Source organism: Thermobia domestica, chromosome 1 (genome assembly GCF_964235325.1).
Source record: "Thermobia domestica chromosome 1, izTheDome1.hap1.1, whole genome shotgun sequence".
NCBI classification, from domain to species: Eukaryota; Metazoa; Arthropoda; class Insecta; order Zygentoma; family Lepismatidae; genus Thermobia; species Thermobia domestica.
In genome coordinates, this window is record NC_137454.1 from 130439750 (window position 1) to 130459584 (window position 19835).

General features: G+C 34.3%; 1 protein-coding gene across 1 annotated transcript; it reads right to left on the reverse strand.

Moving 5' to 3' along the window:
• Window positions 1–204: 204 nt before the first annotated feature.
• On the reverse strand, window positions 205–19732 carry Fer2LCH (ferritin 2 light chain). Its single transcript, XM_081763426.1, has 6 exons — window positions 19462–19732; window positions 13003–13109; window positions 12279–12400; window positions 10273–10437; window positions 9007–9144; window positions 205–727 (listed from the first exon to the last, which is right to left on the reverse strand). The coding sequence occupies exons 2-6, from the start codon at window positions 13100–13102 to the stop codon at window positions 572–574; spliced, it is 681 nt and encodes a 226-aa protein (XP_081619552.1). The 5' UTR covers window positions 13103–13109; window positions 19462–19732; the 3' UTR covers window positions 205–571.
• Window positions 19733–19835: the final 103 nt, after the last annotated feature.

Sequence of the window (19835 nt, forward strand, 5' to 3'; positions counted from 1 at the left end):
CCAGTATCAATAGACACCCTGCAATATAGGTTTCAGTAAAATAGTTTAGAATGATCGAGCCCCTGTTGTGATGACCACAGTATTTCATGTCACATACCCCCTCCCCCTTCACGAAATCCTGGCTACGTGCCTGCTCCTAGTATTGGGGGTATTCGGCACATTCGAAATGGGATAAATAGAAATGAACAGAGAATACTAAACCAATTTTCTGTTTGAACGAAAATCTGTCTTTATTTACATATCTTAAAATATTTGAAAAACAATGGCATATAAATCACATTCAAGTTCTGAAATATATCAAGTTGTGCATTTGTTCAAATTATATTACACCTGTACATCATGAATTACACACAATGAAAATACAAGACTCAAAACTTCAAAGTCTTTTTTTGAAGTGTATGTAACTTCAGTATGTATTATACATATGTAACACCATGATCTGACAAAATGAATACTTCAGGAAAAAAAAAAAAAAAAAAAAGACATGACTGGTAATAAATCTAAGTTAACTTGGCTTATTCAATAAAAACACCTAACTTAAAAAAAGTATATTTTTTAGGGCTGGTTGAATTTACTTGGACTGCAAATATTCATCGAAAAGATATACAGCTAAGCTAGCCTGTTTGCCCTTCAGAAGAAGTTTCTTCAAATCGTTGCTGTGGCCAGCGAGTTCTCGGATTGTGTCAGCGTGCTTATGCAGGAAATTATTCTCCAAATATGAAGCAACCTAGAAAGGAGGAAAAAAAAAAAGTTACTTATTGATTCATATATTTTATAAATCGAAAAAGTATTACTCACACACACATTTTATATATTACAGCGAAACCTCTCTAAAGCGGACAGCCGTGGGAAATCAAAAATTGTCCGCTATAGAGAGGTGTCCGCCTTACAGAGGTTTCAATATTTTCTTACGTAAATTAATAAACAAGGTAATATGCAATTAGAAAAAATATTTTTGCATGAATCACGTATTTATGAATATTACCAAAATGTTACTGTATCTACATTATCTTGAGTCATCCAATTCCCTATGTTTGAGGCACAACATGGGAATAAGATGTTATAGTTCTCTGCACTTTACACTTATCGCTACTTATTATGTTTTCTGTGTGTTGCTTTAATTTGTGAGTTAACTGCAGTCTAGTAATGACTTTTTTAAAAAGACAATATGCGTACCCGTGGTCAAAAATACCAAACTTGTCTTCTGCTGCGTTAGAGATTCCAGCGGGACAGTAGAATTAAGTATCATCCCAAACAGTGGGCAACTGTCAATCCCTTTTGTTTCTGAAACAGGTTGAGTAGAAGTGGAACGCAAGCAAAGGACATAAGGGTGTTGTGAAACAGAGACCCTTCCTCTGGGTTGCTGAACAGACAGTTGAGGAGGCAAAATGTTGTCACACCCTCATATTCTTCCTTGGTGACACAGTAAAGACTGTCCGTGTCCGCTTTAGAGAGGTTTGCCAATATGTTTTTTCCTATTACAGTGTTTGGGGATTACAAAATATGTTCGTTATGGGAGGTGTCCGCAAGTAGAGGTTTCACTGTATATTATATATATATATATATATATATATATATATATATATATATATATATATATATATATATATATATATATTAGTATATACTTTTATTTATTTACTGAAATCAAATCCGGGATCTTTATCATTGAAAGAAGGTTATTAACCGTAACTGCTGTTCTAATTCTCATACACTGCCAAAAAAATTCCAGGAAAACTTGTTTCAGAAAGTGTCGAGAACTGTGGCATGTGGATAGGACTGCAATATTCGGATTTGGATATCCGGATTTGGATATCGAAAAATAATAAATAAATAAATTTAAAAAAATGAATAAATTAAAAAAAATAAATAAAATAAAATATCGAAGCTTGATCTATCTATTAAAATGCTACAATAGCAATTAAAAGCGCCTGAGCTCCAACCTATAACTTTGGCTTTCAACTCTCATTTACGGTTATGTGTGATTTCACGTTCAACAGAGAAACATTTTAAACTATGTGTACTTTAAATAAATTAGTTATCTAGATCTTTTTCATAAGGTTTATGATAAAATTCTTGTTCAAAGCCTTTGTATTTTAATAAGCCTTCTCTAAAATCAATGCACGTGAATTGTGCTTCCATCTTCCGAGTTCTTTTAAACTATATGTTATGGATGTTTATATGTTTGTGGTCAATCCTTTCGACAACGAGATCTCGGAAACTACAGGCTCTAGAAAGATTATGTTTTCACTGATCGATTGGAAATTTTGAGTAGATTGTCCAGTTCTAATTGAATATTTAAAAAAAACATGGCCATTATTTATTACATTTTTTAAGGGTACACTGGAAGCGTTGAAGAAAAAAAAGAAAGCATTATATCCTACGCGTTATACATTCCAACACCACACGGCTGTATATAGGGGTTGCATATGTCTCAGGCGTTTGTTTCATGGTCAATTAATAATGAGAAAGGAAGGATAACCATTTCTGCAGTCTAACAAGTAAACCTTACGTTTGGGTGAATCGAGTTGCTGACTGAGACACATGAGAAAGTAGTACTAAATGTGGTCAGTATTTCAGTGAAGTTGTAGGTGCGAAGCTCCAGGGGTTTAGGAGATACAGCTACCAGAACATCACAGGGAAGTACAGAATGGTCTTCATACAGTTGGAGGTAAAAGCCCTGTAAGACCTCTTGTAACGACAAAAGGTGAATAACATATATGGGTACATATTAGGACTAGGGGGAAGTCATATAGTAAGGGTATACTTGACGGCGGCCATCTTGAAATCCGCCATTTTGAATTAAGTTTAAGTTTTTAAAATAGGAATAGGGTCATGTGATACATGATTTAAGGCGCAAATTTAATCAGAAGAACAATGGTGACGTTAATTTTTATTTACGCGCAATTGGTAAAACGTTACAGGGAAATTAAAAATTGTTGCAGCATATGTATTGGTCCCTTACCCCACCTTGTAAATTTTGTGTTAATGATAATTAAATAAAAAGCAGGTGGATAAATATTAGATCTATGGTACGAGTTGCCTTGATGGCGGCCATGTTCAAATCAGTCATTTTAAATCAGAAAAAGTTTTAAACAAAACGCATAACATTGACACCTTATTAATAGCAAATAAGGACTAATACATATGCTGCAACAATTTTTAATTTTCCTGTAACTTTTTACCAATTGCGCGTAAATAAAAATTAACGTCACCATTGTTCTTCTGATTAAAGTTGCGCCTTAAATCATGTATCACATGACCCTATTCCTATTTTAAAAACTTAAACTTAATTCAAAATGGCGGATTTCAAAATGGCCGCCGTCAAGTATACCCTTACTATATGACTTCCCCCTAGTCCTAATATGTACCCATATATTTGTTATTCACCTTTTGTCGTTACAAGAGGTCTTACAGGGCTTTTACCTCCAACTGTATGAAGACCATTCTGTACTTCCCTGTGATGTTCTGGTAGCTGTATCTCCTAAACCCCTGGAGCTTCGCACCTACAACTTCACTGAAATACTGACCACATTTAGTACTACTTTCTCATATGTGTCTCAGTCAGCAACTCGATTCACCCAAACGTAAGGTTTACTTGTAAGATGAATCTTTATTGTTTGGAGTGTTTTGCCCAATGAACACCATATATATCGCTGACATTGTAATTGTGTGTGTAATATATTTGCTTATTACACACTGCATGCAAGAAGAAAGAAAACACTGATCATACACGAATTAAAACCTCCAACCGGAAGTAGGCTCAAATCTTGCAAACTGTGCGAGATACTGAAAAAGTAATCGAAAAAATCTCCCCTTTATGGTATCTCTCGCCAATTTTTATCACGACGTCTTCCACTTGCGTTTGTAAAGGGACATGTACAGATGTGAGGAATAACAAGGAGATTCATGCTAATATGTGAAGGATGCGCTGTGTAAAGAGCGAAGGTTCAGCTTGTAGTATATTGAAAAATTGTAAGTTTCGATAAAAATCTCAGCCTACGTGTGGAGTATGTTTTGCATGAAGATATGCACATCTCAGTTCTCAATGTTTCAGACGAATTATTCTATATACAAGTAATTTTAAGGATTCTACAGAGTAAGGTGGAAAGTTGGTTTTAGAAATATTGAGTTTCTGTGACACCTCTATTAGGTCAAATATTTAATGGGACCAGGTAATTTCTCATAGGTATTTCTACACCATACTTTTAACACATTCACAAATGCATTATATTCGTACATAACGTCACTGTTACAGTGCATTGAATTGCACGTCTACAGGGATTGGGAAGGGTGAAATCTTGAACCACATTCACTCGCATTGCCTTTTTATATTTTAAAGGATATGTCGGTACTGCATTGGTTGTGGAAAGTTCCAATCCTCATAATTTATACTGAGCTAACAGTTATAATATAGTTATGGATCTCTACCCACCTACAGGTATAGTAGTTAGGAAACTCGCCCAAGGGGCAACATGGATACGAAAAGAAGTTTGAAAGATTGAAGAGAAGTTAGTGAGATTCGGAAAATAGAAAATTGAAGTGTGTATTGGGCAAGTAACAGGAAAGAGATGAAGACTACTCATTCTGTGCTTCTATTTAGATACTGACGTACCCTATAATCATTTGGTAAATACCTTCAACACATTAGTATGTGTATATTGCAATTAAAATAAAATGCAGTATAAAAAATAATCTAAGCTTGATCGAGTAATCAAATAATCATACCCTATCTTCGATGTCTGATACCTTGATATTATACATCTGTTACAACGACACTCATTTATAACAATTTTTAAAGGACATTGTGATAGCGTTGTAACTAATTCTACTGTATTTTTTCTAAATATTCCTTACATGAAATACATCCTTACAAGTTTTTAGACAACTTACTTTTACAGTAGCCAACATGGGAGATGAACTTTCTAAAAACTTGATTCTTTAAATTTATGTACACTGCAATTAAGTACCAAACTAAGCAAATATCAGGTATGCTCAAAGCCACATGTTTTAGTTGAAAGATGCATGCACAAGGATAGACTGAGAAGAAAGCATCTATTAATTTAATGATGATTATAGTCCTACCCTCTTCAAGTTTGAACAAATCTGTACATACGAAAAGTTATTAAAAAATCAGATGCGATCAATTTTATGAGTGCTATTTCAGTTGATTTGGATTTAATTTGAGGCTTTCGCTTCGAATGCCGACTAACTGTCACCGGAAGACTGTTTATTGTCCCTTGTCAGCACAAAGGCTATATAAGGGAAAGTACAGGGTGTATCAAAAAACTGAAAACTCACTGATTTATTCATTTATCTTACATTGTTTTGGTGTCATTTTGTAGCAAAATACATCAAGTTTTGACTCACGAAGTACACTAGTTCAGAAACAAGCCACCGCAAGCGTTAGCGGCAGTTGGAGCAAAGATGGCTGCCTTCAATGGTCCCGAGCGTGCTAGCTGTGTTTTGGTTTAAAGAATCCAAGTCTGTGACAACTGTGCAACGTAATTTTCGTACAAAGTATGGTAAATATCCTCCCAGTAGGCCTACTATTTATCAATGGCATAAATGTTTTATTGAAACTGGATATTCGGTAAGATAACAAATCTTCAGGTTGTCCTCGTACGTCTGAATACGTTGTAGAGCAAGTGAGACTTCAGACAATGTGTGCCGAATCACCAATGGAAGTCACATTGAACCTCTTTAGATATACCGCTAAGGTATTTAAAATATTATATTTATTTATTGCTACAAAATGACACCAAAACTATGTCTGTAAGCTAAATAAATAAATTAATATGATTCTTCAAAGTTGTAAAGTTCTTTTTGATGCACCCTATATTGTATTACTGGTTCATAGAAAAAAATGGTGTCATAATATTTGCCGTTGCGTGAGTATGTATTGATTATTTGTCTTCCCGTGGAGACTGCTACAGGAATTGCGTTTTAATTGCAATTCAAAGCAATTAATATTGCAATTGCGTATTTCTTTAAATGCAGTAGGATGTGCTAGTAGTATTTACTGTTTTTCATTTTCTGAGAGTAATAACATACCTTTAATGGCACGTGTGGAATTTCATAGATATAAAAGTTGTTCATTAATCCATCAGTTTTAATATAACATACAAAACAAGACTCATTATTCATTACTATGATTGATATTATCCTTTCTGTTTATTTGTTTGGCAAATTTGTTATTAAATAATCTGGTCACACAATTTTTCAGACAGTTTTTTTAAGATGTTCATGAGCAAGGAATCAAGCCTCTTCTTACACTTTCGTTGTTTAAGAGTACAAAGGGCTAGTACCTACTTGCGTTGCTCTTGTCAATTTACACATACATACACGGACCTACCGTTATAAAGAAGAATGCAAACTACATTCATTTCAATCGGAAATCGAACACCGATCTCCTGCACCAAAGATCATTTAAGCGTGGGTACCACAAGGTACGCGTGTAGTCCTGCTTGGCTTGACCAATGACCACAAATAAATAATTTAAGAAATAAAAATTATTTAGTTTAAAGTCCTTCGGATGAACTACATATGCTGAACAACATTTCTTCAACGGAATGACAATGATAAAATACTGTTGGCGAAAAAACTGGAAAAATTAGAGAAAGGCAGGGACAAAAAGATTACCTAGCATCGAACCGGGGATCCTTCGAACCCTCCGTTAATCACCCATCTCTAACATTACTTTTTATGTTAGACTTGGAACAGTTAATACTGAATTTCATACGAAATGAATAATAATAATAATAATAAAGTTGGTATTTTCAGTTCCATGAAAGGATGGAGGCGAAAATCTAAGCTGGATTCGGTATTTTTATAATCATCTAACTGCTAAACTATCATTCAAGTATATATATGAGTACGACAGCACACGAAGTACAGCAAGTTTATGAAGTGATTGAAAATTACATATAAGACGTAAAAGAAAATAAAGATGGACTGGAATGCGCTCATAGATGGGAAAGAATGATCGAGTTGTGCATGAAGAATAAGCTAGTGTTAGCAAACACATTACTCAAGAAACATAAGCTCTCAGTATTTATACATGGAAAATACCAGATCATAGAAAGTGGACAAATTACATATTATTTAGAAAAAAAAGAAAGCCAAATTAAACAGCTTTGAGTGTTATTCAGGAGCAGATGTTAACATTGACCATAACTTAGTCATAATTAAGAGAACTGACACTGAAGAAAAATCTGGGAAACTATATGGCCAAGCTGAAGAACTAATTTAAGAACACTTCGAAAATGACACGACAGCACAAAAAACAACAAAGGAAGAAAGAAATTAGCTAGAAATGGTCACACACAACCTGATCTAACTACTGCAAAGAAATATTACGTCACGAATAGAAAACGAAAGAACAGATCACCAAGAAGTTCTGGGACAAAGAAAATTGAATAACAAGAACGAGGCTTGGAAGAAGTGGGTACGGGTAAGACAAAACTAAAGAAATAGATAAGGATATAAACACAAGGAAAGTGCATATGGCTTATAAGTAGAAAAAAAAAAGTACATATTTCAAATCAAAATCCTATGGTTATGTCCTTTAGGCTAAGAGACACATGATTAAGGCAAGTGAATGATGGAAGAATTTGTGAAATAAAACTGACATGATGTTCATCATAAACTTACTTGGCTGGGGTTCGAACAAAGGACGCACACACACCAGAGGTAAGCGGTCTACCACTGAGTCGCCGTGTCCCCCTCGCTTATAAGAATAATGAACTTCAAAGCACGAAGAAAAAAAAAAAAAAAAAACTAGAAGAAGGAAGTCCCTTGATTGAAGCTTAAGACAGAATGAAAACATGAATACTTGGAAAGGGACTAAGGGAGTAACAAGCTGAAAACTGGAAGACTTAGAGGAAGTAGAAGAGGCAAAATAGACTTTAGACTCTTATCTGAGTTCGACGACCATTACAAGACCCGAAACAGCAAAAAGGCCTACGTATATATGCAGTAATAGCAGAGATCAAAAAGTGCTCGGTAGAAAGCCAAGGGCAACATGTATAAATAAAGCATTTATAAAGAAGGTCCCCCCCCTTCCAAAAGAAGGTTCCCTTGCAAGGATGTCGCAAATTCAAATCTTAATACTGAAGAAGACGAAAGGAATCTAAGACAACTGCACACATTCACAATCATTACAACTGCTATCACAATTCACCTGAATTTAACAGTTCATCATACAAATCACATCCAAAGGAGGAAAAACCATCATAACGAATCAATTTATGGTCTTCGGCTAATATCTTTGTTGGAATAGATTGTAGATGGTATATCGTAGGGCCATCCCCTATACCCTAGGATGTGGCTAACTGATCAAATGCTCTCATTCTACGGGAGCCCTTCCAGCTGGTCTAGTGGCTAGCATATGCGCCTGTTTGATCCCCAGTAGAGATTATTGAAATTTGAATGCATTATGTTGGTCTGGATTCTATCGTAAATTGTACGGTAGGTCCACGTCTGAAATAATCTCGGTACTGAAAAGTAACTCTAATCACTGCGGGAGATAAGAGTACGAATTTCGACGGAGTAGGTGTAATTTCAATTCATGCTAAATTAATTGTCCGTCCATGTATTCAAGTTTTATATTGTCTCAGTGCTTAAAACCTCTCCGTGGCAGGTACCCTGCTATTAAGGCGAACTGACACCGTTCCAGAACTAAATCAACTAAAATAATCCATAAATGAACGTTCACATGCTTTCAATCAAAACTTTCCGATTGTTTGGAAATTACCGATTTGCCTAACTTTAGGGGAGTGTGAAGATTTTTCCTAAGATTCTGCAAGAGCGTTCCTTGAGATTAAAGTCTTACAACTATTGGATAAACGAATTTAATAAAAAATGCCGCGATTGGATGAAGATTAAAATATTTCCGTAGTTTGATTCATGATATCAGCTAAGGCTTAGCAGACAGCCGCTGGATTTTAGGTATGTAGTACGATATATTAAATTACTCTGACTTAATGAAAGAAACAGTTTACTTACTTCTGGATCGTGATGTTCGCCTGCTCGACTGACTTTAGCATGAATCAGATGAGCTTCTTCTGCCAAAACCTTTTCAGTGTCGACTGCTTTGGCCAAGCTTGCTAATTCATACAATTCATAAGTTTGCATTCGAACCTCCTAAAATGAAACAGCAAAATTATTTTCGGATAGGTTAATATCTATTTACAATATTACAGTAGTAAGCAAAAAGGAAGTACAACAACTAATGAAAATAAATAAATAAATAACTATCATTACAAATTATTAAAAAAAAAGTAGTGAAACCTAAAAAAATTCACTTAATTCTATGTATATAATTTTCATTTACTCAAATACTGAACATGGAAAAAATACTGTCTAAAAGTTTTATCTATGTGGACAATACTTCACAAAAATTATATTTTTGTACGTATGCAACATATCTTTACAAAATATTTATTCCTAACTTCCGTAGTTCTTTGAAGGACTAAACATTGAACAACTGTTCGTGGATTTTTTACTGGTAAGGTCAAAGTTAAAACTTAAGGTAAGAAAAATTAAAACATTTAGTTTACAGGAATACTTGTCTGTTTCCTGAATAACTTCTAACCGCTACATATTTTTCCGCTGAAGTTTATTGATTTTTCAATTTAAAACTAATCTTTTCCCTCACCCAGTAGAAAACTCATGAAACACTTCGGAAGTTTGGCAACTTTTCAAAAGAACTACTGAACTTAAAAGAAAGCTTTTGACAAACATTTAGTTTATAGTTTATATATACACACACTTTTCTTTGATATAATTTCTTTGTATTAAATCCATCTGACAAAGATTACTCGTTAGGTCAACAATTTGAATCGTTTGGAATATAATTCGAACTATGATACACAGAGTGAAAAGGTGGGTGACCAGACCGAGACCAAAACCCAAGATCTTCGGCTTGCCGTGCCGATGCGTTAACAGCTTCCCAGAACAGCCTTATTTTATATTATGTATATATCAGTCGGTGCTCGTGAATGCGCAGCTACAAAGGATTTGACATGTACAAAATCCGGTTCTTTCCCCCTTTCATTAATTTTACAGTTAATGGTAAGAACAATTATCGCAAGCACCAATAAAAGTTCGAATAGTTTCAAATTAAACTTCATACGGTGGAAAAAACTACTAATTCCATGTTCGGTAACCAAAAGAAGTCTTAAAAAATATAAATTAAGTTCCAAGCTTTGTGTTTATACTCTGTACGCTGGAGACTGGTACAAAATACAGTATAAAATTTAATAAACTTACATCCTGTGCCCTGCTCTCCTTTCTTTTGTTGAAATCCATTTCTCCACCTCGTTTTCCAATGTATTTTATTAAATCAATGGCGTCCTCCCATGCTGAATCAGACAATCGGCGATACAATCCTTCGAAGCCTTCTCTGTTGCTCTCGTAGTTAGCGAAATGCGTTGACTGAAAGATTACAAAACATTTCACAAATTAGTTATATTACGCAAAAACAGAAAATTCGTATCAATAACTTCTATATTATGTCCTTAATATATTGTAAACTTAACTGATTTTTTAGTACAACTGAAGTTTCGACTGTTCACTAATTATTCCAGTTCCAATTTTACCTACCTGTACAACAATCAAATACTCAAAATTAATAATCAAATCATTTCATTTTTAGTAACAGGTAAAACAAATTATCTTTGAGTCTGTTTGGAGCTTAGGGAAACACCAACATCTTTATATTATTAACGTGTCTTATCTGCAAATGATCTAATCTGTAACAACTCGAAGCCTGGCATCTTTGACAGTTACAGAGGTGCATTTGTCAGGCTTAAGTAAGATCAACCATGTAAAGGATAAAGAAAACTAAGTCAAGCATATAGACTCTTGAACTACTGTCACTTAGGTAAGTAATTGAAATGTTCACTAATCAGATTCAGTTTTTCATAGCGATCAAAGAATTAAGTTTCAAAATTAGAAACGATCCATTAAATCTATTAGATAATTTGTACAGCAGAAAATCATGATTTTTCGGTTATTATGCTATAACATCAATGATCACATGCAGTTGGGTGAAGATTACTCAACGACAAGCACGGAGAGGAGAAAATCGGATGATAGACAGATTCGTTAAAGTAAACTGGTCGAAAGTAACAGTTTAGTTTTTTTTTTTTTATTTTTATTTTTATTTATTTATTTATTTATTTATTTTTTTTTTTTGTTTGTTTGTTTGTTTCCTCCTCCAGAATAAAGGAATTTGATACTCGAAACATCGTCGATAGTCCAAAATAGACGGTTTACCTTCTGATTTGTATGCATGATATTGTCTATTTTCCATACGAAAAGAAATATTCTGAGAAGCTTTATTGCAGATTATAGATAAGGATAATACAAGTGATGAAACTATATTTTTATGTACGATGGCAAATTGTATCTACTCAAAAGCATCATAGCTGGGCTGGGACTGAAGTAGCTATTTTATCTTGAAAACAAATGTACGATAACTTATGTCTGGATCTTATGATTGAGAAAACTGCCTTGGGAAAAGAAATTAAGAGTACGTGCTCTTTACTATCTCGGACTCACCAGAGAGAGAGAGAGAGAGAGAGAGAGAGAGAGAGAGAGAGAGAGAAGGAGAAGGCAACCCATATTTTTAACTAATGACTAGAAAGGCTTTGGATTCGTCTTAACATTATCTGGTATTGTGTTGCTCATACTCTTATAAGTTCTTGTCTCATTTAAATGATCTTATTTCCCTAATTCTTCATATATAAATTGGTTTATATACTTTTTTCATATACAAACTTCCTATACTTGTGAAGAATAAAAGGTAACTCTTTACTTTGGGCAAGGCTGTGATATCCTGTCACTATTATTCAAAGGATGTCACTGGTTCCTTGCTATTTCTAAGTCACATGGATGTAGTTTTTATATTTTCTTACTAGATGTCGTTGCAGTTCGATTCACATAGAATTGCCGAGCGAGCGTCAGCGAGTGAAGATGAGAGCCCCGGAGGGCACGTTGTTTTCTGTCTTTCGTTCTTGGGAACTGTAACTAATTGCTGGAGCCGATTCACCTGAACCGGTTCCTGTCACTACCTTGCCTAAAGTAAAGACTTGCCGAATGAAATTTTTAATTGCATGCACCAAACAATCACACTGTCACATTCGTTAATACCAATGGTGGAATATACTCATCGGGAAACACTTTTTAGTTTAGAACATACTGATCATACTATACGGTACTTTTTAAAAAATCCATTTTGTTATTGGTAGCTACATAATTCCATAATTACTTACCAAAAGTAGATACTGGAAACTGTTGTTGATGTGCTGATTGACAAAACTCTGCAAGTCAGGAAGAGCATTGCCAAACGCCCCATATCTTGCATTACAATTACTAAGGTCTGGTTGCTCATCTCCTGCAATACGACGAGAAAATTATGAAACTTCTTTATCGATCACATAACACAGAAATTTTGGTTTTGAAGAAGCTTTAAAATTTCACACATATTCAGTGTGACTTGAAAGAATAATTTATCCAAAATAGTACATTTCGAGTCACTGGATTGATTCGGAACATAAGGAATTTGCTTTATGTCCTGTATGAGTAAATCTTCAGTAACTGAATTTTGGTATACGTTACAAAGTTTCTTAATTCTTAAGAGCAACAAAAAATACATTCAATCTAACAAAGTACGTTCGGGTATCGAATTGAAAAAGGAAATTTCTAAGTTCATTGTCATTCATTTCTAAATTTTACGATTTAATATTTAACAATCAGTCACCTATTAATAGGTTTAAAATTATCTAACGTTTTCGACAAAGCTTCTTTTCTTCGTGCTTTGAAATTTCTATTACAAACTTATGTCATTTCCTGATGTGATATTTTGCATTACTATCAGTACTGATTTAAGTTTGTAGAAGGAAGTTTCAAGAAAGAAAGAAAAAAAAGTTTGGCAATTTCAAAATTAAATGATATTTAAATATTAATTCGTCAAACAAACTTTGCGACAATACACACCTCCCGTTCCGCATCCTTCTACGACGTCATTGTAACAGAATTCAGTTATTTCTGCACTTGCAACAGCTAACAGGCAGCAAACAAGAATTTCTATCTTCATGGTGTACCTGGATTAGAAGAAAAAATAATTAGAATTTGAAATTTCTTATTGAAAGTATACTAATGAAGCACAATGAAAATTTCTGACGACTCTATAAAGTTACCTTCCATACCGAAGTAAACTACCACTCCCGTTTTACAGCAATATTTCTTATTAACATTATGAAATTATACAAATGTATAAAACTGATGAAGTACACGGATTTCCGATTTTAATGGATGTTTAAATGGATTTCAAGATTAGTACTTCATTAATATATTATTAACCAATATTGGCAACTCATAACGCATTGGAATTTCTTATTTCGTACTCTTTCCTTACAATACAAACTGCAACAACAAACAAAATATGTTCACTAAAGCTATTAAATACAGCCTTGTTATAAATTGTTTCTGTAGCAGTGTACAATTAGAGAACTCAATATGATTTCTCTTAGTAACTCAGCATACATTAATTTTGTCAGACACACTACAGCACATTATGATGGATTGAGAGCTTTCTCATGGCTATACAATCAGCATACGCATCTTTAGTGCGGGAGATTCAGGAACTCATGTGGTTAGGATCTCATGTTAGAGTGTAGGTCCATGTTCCACATAACCTCGCTTCTGAAAGAGGCACTAAACTTTAATTCAACCAACAATTATACTCTATTACTGCAATGGCTTCTTTGATACATGCTCGCACATCACACTACCAAGGTGGACGTCGATAATTTTTAACAAAACTTCACAGGAAGAAATCACATGGAACCACATCCGAGGAACGTGGAAACCAACGAGATAGTACGACAGTCACTATCAGTGATTCAAAGTGGATTGATTCGTACTTTTCCTTCATCAGCAATTAGGCCATATAGGACCTAGGATCAACATATTTAGGGCATAGTTCGTTCGATGCTCTCCCACTGGGAATCGAACTCCGGATCTCGTGCATCAAAAAACGAACACGTGTGCTAGTCACTAAATCAGCAAGTAGGTAATGGTTTGAGGTAGAATTAAAAAGTGTCAAACACCTGTGTGATGTATTGCACTGAAACAATTTGCCTCTACCGTTATTATTTTGTTCTACCATTGAACTTCAGCTTTCAAAAGGATCATAAGAAAGGAACAACCAAATATTTCTAACAGACTCAACCTACTCATGTAAAATTTTCTAAGTAGATACGATGTGTTCCGCGGACATTACGTTTAGAAAGAATTTGTAGTAACTCTTGTAAAACTTATGTCACTGCTCAAGTTACGTCCAACAGCTTATAAGCTAAAGCGTTTCGGAAATCCGTTCACAAAAGCCAACCATTCAACTTGATCGACCATATCGAAGGAATGATGGAAGAATTGCTGGTATGAACGTAAACTGGAGGAAATGGGGTATAACAAAACTCACTGATGAGATCAACTTCACACCCGCAGTAATTTTCCCCATTTAAGGACAAATTCTTCGACCCACCTAATAAATAACGGACCCAATTTTCTTCGAATCAAGTGCGAATATTGAAATTAACCTATACACGACTGAATTTTACAACAAGTAACATCAGGACAAAGCATAGCAATTTCTTTCCTCCTAGACAAGATAGGGCAACATGCCACACCTCTTGCGTCACTGACACTTTAAAAGAAAACTGTACGTCACGCCAACAATCCGCATCTCCTGGACGAACTACAGATATCAACATGGTGGGACGTACCCAGAATCGCATTGACATGGACGGGAACAACTTTCAGTATCTCTTACACGCCATCAAATCTTTATTGTAGAAAATAATATTAAACTTTCCCAGTGTTAAGCTACTTTATCCACACTGTATATATATTGAAATATACGAAAACTCCTACTTTATCAGATACTAGCAGTTTTAGTTAATTTTAATCGCTAAGATTTCTTTCCAGTATTCTTCATTTGCCTGGATCATGACTAAATCTGTTATGACGAAAATTACTCTAGCTGATAAACTCAACGTAGTTCTAAATTCTTTACTACAATTTCCTCAAACTCTTAGCCCCATTACATTGTCGCGCGGAGTCCGGCGTGGCAAGAGGCCTCCACGTGGCCCTATCCGCGCCCCGCGAGGCGGATAGGACCATTGAGCAAATGGGTGTTTACATAGTCAAGCGGAACTCCGCACGCGAAGCAGCAGTTCTAAAAAGAAACGTGTATGGTAGTAAAAGCAAAATGTAAATTGATCGAGATTTCTTATTTTTGATAGTGAGTTGCTAAATATTTTATATTGTTCTATAATACTATTTTCATATTTCTATAGTGTTATCTTTTAATTTAGCTCTAATGTCTTCGTTTAATTGGAACTTCCAATTAATGTCTATACTTAATTGGAACTGTACATGTAGTGCCTCTAATGCACCATTGTTAACAGTACGTGACTATTGTAATTTTTAGTCTTTCTTTCAATAAATTTCAAATTTCAGTTTTAATTATCACAGAGGTTAAATTAATACTATGTTAATAGGATCCTTCTTTTGAGGAATACAAAAAGCGTGACATTCGTGAACGAGGCATTGAACGAGATATATATAAAAAAATTGTTTTGTAAAAATGAAGGTATGGACAATGAAAAAAGATAAATTGAGACAAATAATTTATCTCTATTATTAAATAGTTGATTGGATGTGAAGTTCTAACCAAATGTACAAACATTCGTTATTTTCATTTGTTAAAAAACAGTATCATGACATTTTTTTTTAAAAAGGAAAGTGCTGTATTTTAAAAGCGTGCATATGGATCCTATTTAAACTACATTTTTATAATTTCGATGGAATTTTTTCAATTAGGTCATCGAACGACTGAATTGACATACGGAAATAATTGTGTAGTGGAAATGGAAAAGGTTGAAAGTGCCAAAAAATAAAAAATCGATTTTTTGCATGGAATGTGTTGTAAACGACATCGCCAATAACCTAGAGAAGGTCCAAAGTGCCAGAAAAATTCCTACTAGTTTCTAGAGCACTCGCAAGGAGCAGCACCTTAAAGAATAAAGTACAGTTTTAGGAAGTTTTTATTGAATACTGGAAATTTTACTTTGTGGCACTTTCAGCCTTTTCCATTTCCATTACACAATTGAAGTACTTCTCGTCTTCCCGCAAATCTATATACACAGACACAAAAGCTGCCTTCAGACTTCTTTGAGAAACTAACGGATGAATCTTGAGACATTTATTTTTCTATGTTCTTCGCTTTCTCTTCTTACAGAGATATTAAGATGCCACTATTGTCATTTCGATCTTGTTCATGTTGACTCGCAACACTGACTGAGAAGAATCCTATATATAAACACGTGACGCGTAGCGGATGACTGTATAAGCACATATGCGTAGCGCGGAGCTCCGTTTGACTATGTACCTGACCTTAGGGCTATATTCAGAATACTCCTTACCACCCTATTAAGAGCATGATTAATGCGTGATTACAATTTTCGTATTCAGAAACACCTTTAGTGATGTTACCCACAACTTATATCGAAAGAGATCAGTTACGATTTTTCTGCAAGTTCGTCCAAATACATTAGGAGAAACTAGATAAAGAGAATTTTAAACAAATACAAAATCAAGCAAAGCATTTCCCTCATATTAAGAATACAAATATATACGTAGCGTACTAGGGATCTGTTATTTAATACTGAAAGTGTTTTGAACTGAAATCTAAACTTTATATTTGAAATTTCTCTGACCGTCATTTAATACAAATGTATATCTTCCTAGATTTGAAAACCTGTGATATTTATTTCTATCATGTAATAGAGTAAGGAAATCTGAAATGAGACCCTACTTCGTCAGAAGTGGCAACTACAAGACCTTCAAATTTTGGAAAATCTGTTCCAAAATTGCACCAGTTATTGATGGATCACTTGTTTCTAACGGGGAAGGGTGTCATTTCTGATTGTTATATGAGAAAAAGATATAGGATTTTTTTTTTCCCCTCAAATTTAGAAAGATGTAGAATTCCATTAAACACCGTGCGAGTTAATTTCTTGAATAACAATAATGTGAAAATTATTTCGAATATGTGGCCTAGTTGTTTCGATTGCAGTTAGGTTAATATTTTAAGTATTAAACAGTAGTTCGTTATTATTAAGATTACTGCTATGTGATTTCCACTGAAATCTTAATTTCTAGCATTATATTTCTCTTTCTATGTTGCCCACCAATCTATGGTTGAGGTGAACAAGAAGAAGCATTATATTTAATATTCTCTCTTACCATGATTTCTCCTAATGTGTTCGGACAACCCTAACAAAAAGTCGTGGCTGGCCTTTTGAGACATAAATCGTGAATAACATTGCCAATGTATTCCAAATACGGATCAGTGGTAAAGCGCATAACTCTGGTGCGTGGAATTCCTCGTTCGATCCACGGGCAAGTAAGATTGTGGTATATAAATCTGACCATGGCTTTTCTCGGGTACTCCCGTTTCCTCCTGCATTCTCATTCCACTAATTATTCCATCAACATTTATTTGTTTTAATCACAGTCTCCCTTAGCCTAACAGGCATAATCGTGTGACGTTAAACAAAGATTTAATTTCATGTTCATTTTCTAAATACCGGTACAGAAGTTAGAATCACGCTTTTGGCCAAGTCTTAGTACGACGCTAATCACACGCAAAAAGTCTAAATACGGCTGTTTATGATTTTTAACTATCTACCAGCACATTAAAAGCCATAAGAATCAGTTTTCATGGTAAAGACGAAGACCTGGCATCTTCACCAAGAATTCTACAGTCATATTTTTGGATTTAAGAGGCCAGAATATTTCGCTTCAATTTAGTGGTTTCTTGCTATATTTTCAGTATTTTTTGATGATTTAGGTTAAGTTAGGATTATTGGATTTGGAAGGCCAGAATTCTTTGCTTAACATTCGTACTTTCTTCGCATATTTTCTATGTTTTTGGCTAGATTAGGTTAGGTTATATTATGTTACGTTAGTACTTAACAATTACTTACGTAACATTAACTCATTTCTCCTATAAACAATGTTTTTACCTGATTTTGGCTTCCAGTTCCAAAATTATCCAAATTCTAAATATTCCCTTCTGAAATTCCAATTAAAAAAAGATAACACGGAAAATTTTTTTATCACACCAGAAAGAGTAAATTTAAGCATGTTTTAAGTAAAATAATAATAATTGGATGTATCATCCATATACGGCGAAGTTTTATTTTATGAGTTCTTCAAAATATGATTTTTTTTTTTTTTTTTTTTTTTTTTTAAGTTGTGCCTTTATACTTCTAGTCTTCAGCGCTGGTAGGTTGGCTAGTATTATTTAGTTTGCTGAATAATTTTGGATTATAGTCTGAATAATTTTGGATTATATCCAGAAACAGAAGAAATATACAGTATATTTATTTGTAACATGTTGGATATTGAGAGTGGCAAAAAGTGCTTTCAAATGTGACACATACTGTTGTGCAGTTGACGATAGTACTGTATATAGCCTAGCCTGTGCAAACGAACAGATAGATTGATGGTTCCGACAAGATAAGAAGATTTAGATTATGATGTAAGTTACGTAGTTTGGTGGAATTCGATTGATTTGAAGATTCGAGATTATAATAATAACACAGATATAGAACAAAGTAGTCAAATAACTATATTGCGTTTTTAATTGAAGAATTTTGGACGTGCTAGTAATAAGCATACTTTGTGTACTCAATAACGAACTAACCAAAATTAAGCTATATTTAGCAAAAAAGTATCATCTTTTAGAAAAAGGTACGAAGTTAAACTTTCCATGCAACACGATTATGCTTGTTAGAGTAAGGTCTCAGACCATGACTGAAGAAAGTAAATGATTGAAGAATTGGTGGAATGAGAAAGTGGGAGGAAATAGTATCCCGAGACCCACGAGCACGACGATAACCACCACAATTTAGCAACAAAAAAGGGATAAAATTAATTATTTCACAAAATATAGCTCAGCGAGAGACAGTGAGCGAAAAGGGTTAGAAGCCCCGCAGGGCTAGTTTTCTGCATTTATCACAATTTAGACAAAAACAAGGTACTCAGTTCTGAAGTCCGAATTTACCTTCACAGTTTGTATTGGCTCCCCGCAATTAGAACTAACCCCAAAAAGTTAGAAAAAAGTACAAAGTTAAATTTCCCATGAAACACCCAACGTAACAAGTAACTTAAATGAAACTAACAAACTAACTAAAATTAAGCTATTTTAGCAAAAAACTATCAATTAAAAAAAAGTCTGGCTCCCTCAAAGCAGAATTTATCCTATACATTTATTGTGTTCTCTTGATTAATACCCAAATACATGTAATGATTAAAAACATACTAGTAACAGCTGTACGTAATTTCTAAATATACTACCGTACACATTTTACAGCCCGATCTTACCTTCTTTCAACACTTCTCCAAACTATTGTAAGACAAATACAAATGTGACGGAGTGAACTTTTGTCAATTTTATCAAGGTTTTCCTATAACCAAACACAATCCTTGATAAATCGTGGAGACCAATATAACAGTATAATGCACACTAGTACAACTATTTTGTAAAATGTCACCTTTGCACTCACTGGCACAGAAGGCGACCGATTAAATACTAGCTTCTAGTTAATGTTCACGAACTACTATATTCTGCACTTGTTCGTGCACTATAACTGAAAAGAAATATCAACAACCAATCCAGAACGCTTGTAAGATCTACTTTCGCTTAACAACCATGTTTCTAAACTCCTCCCCTCCTTGGAGATTTCCCCCTTCCACTC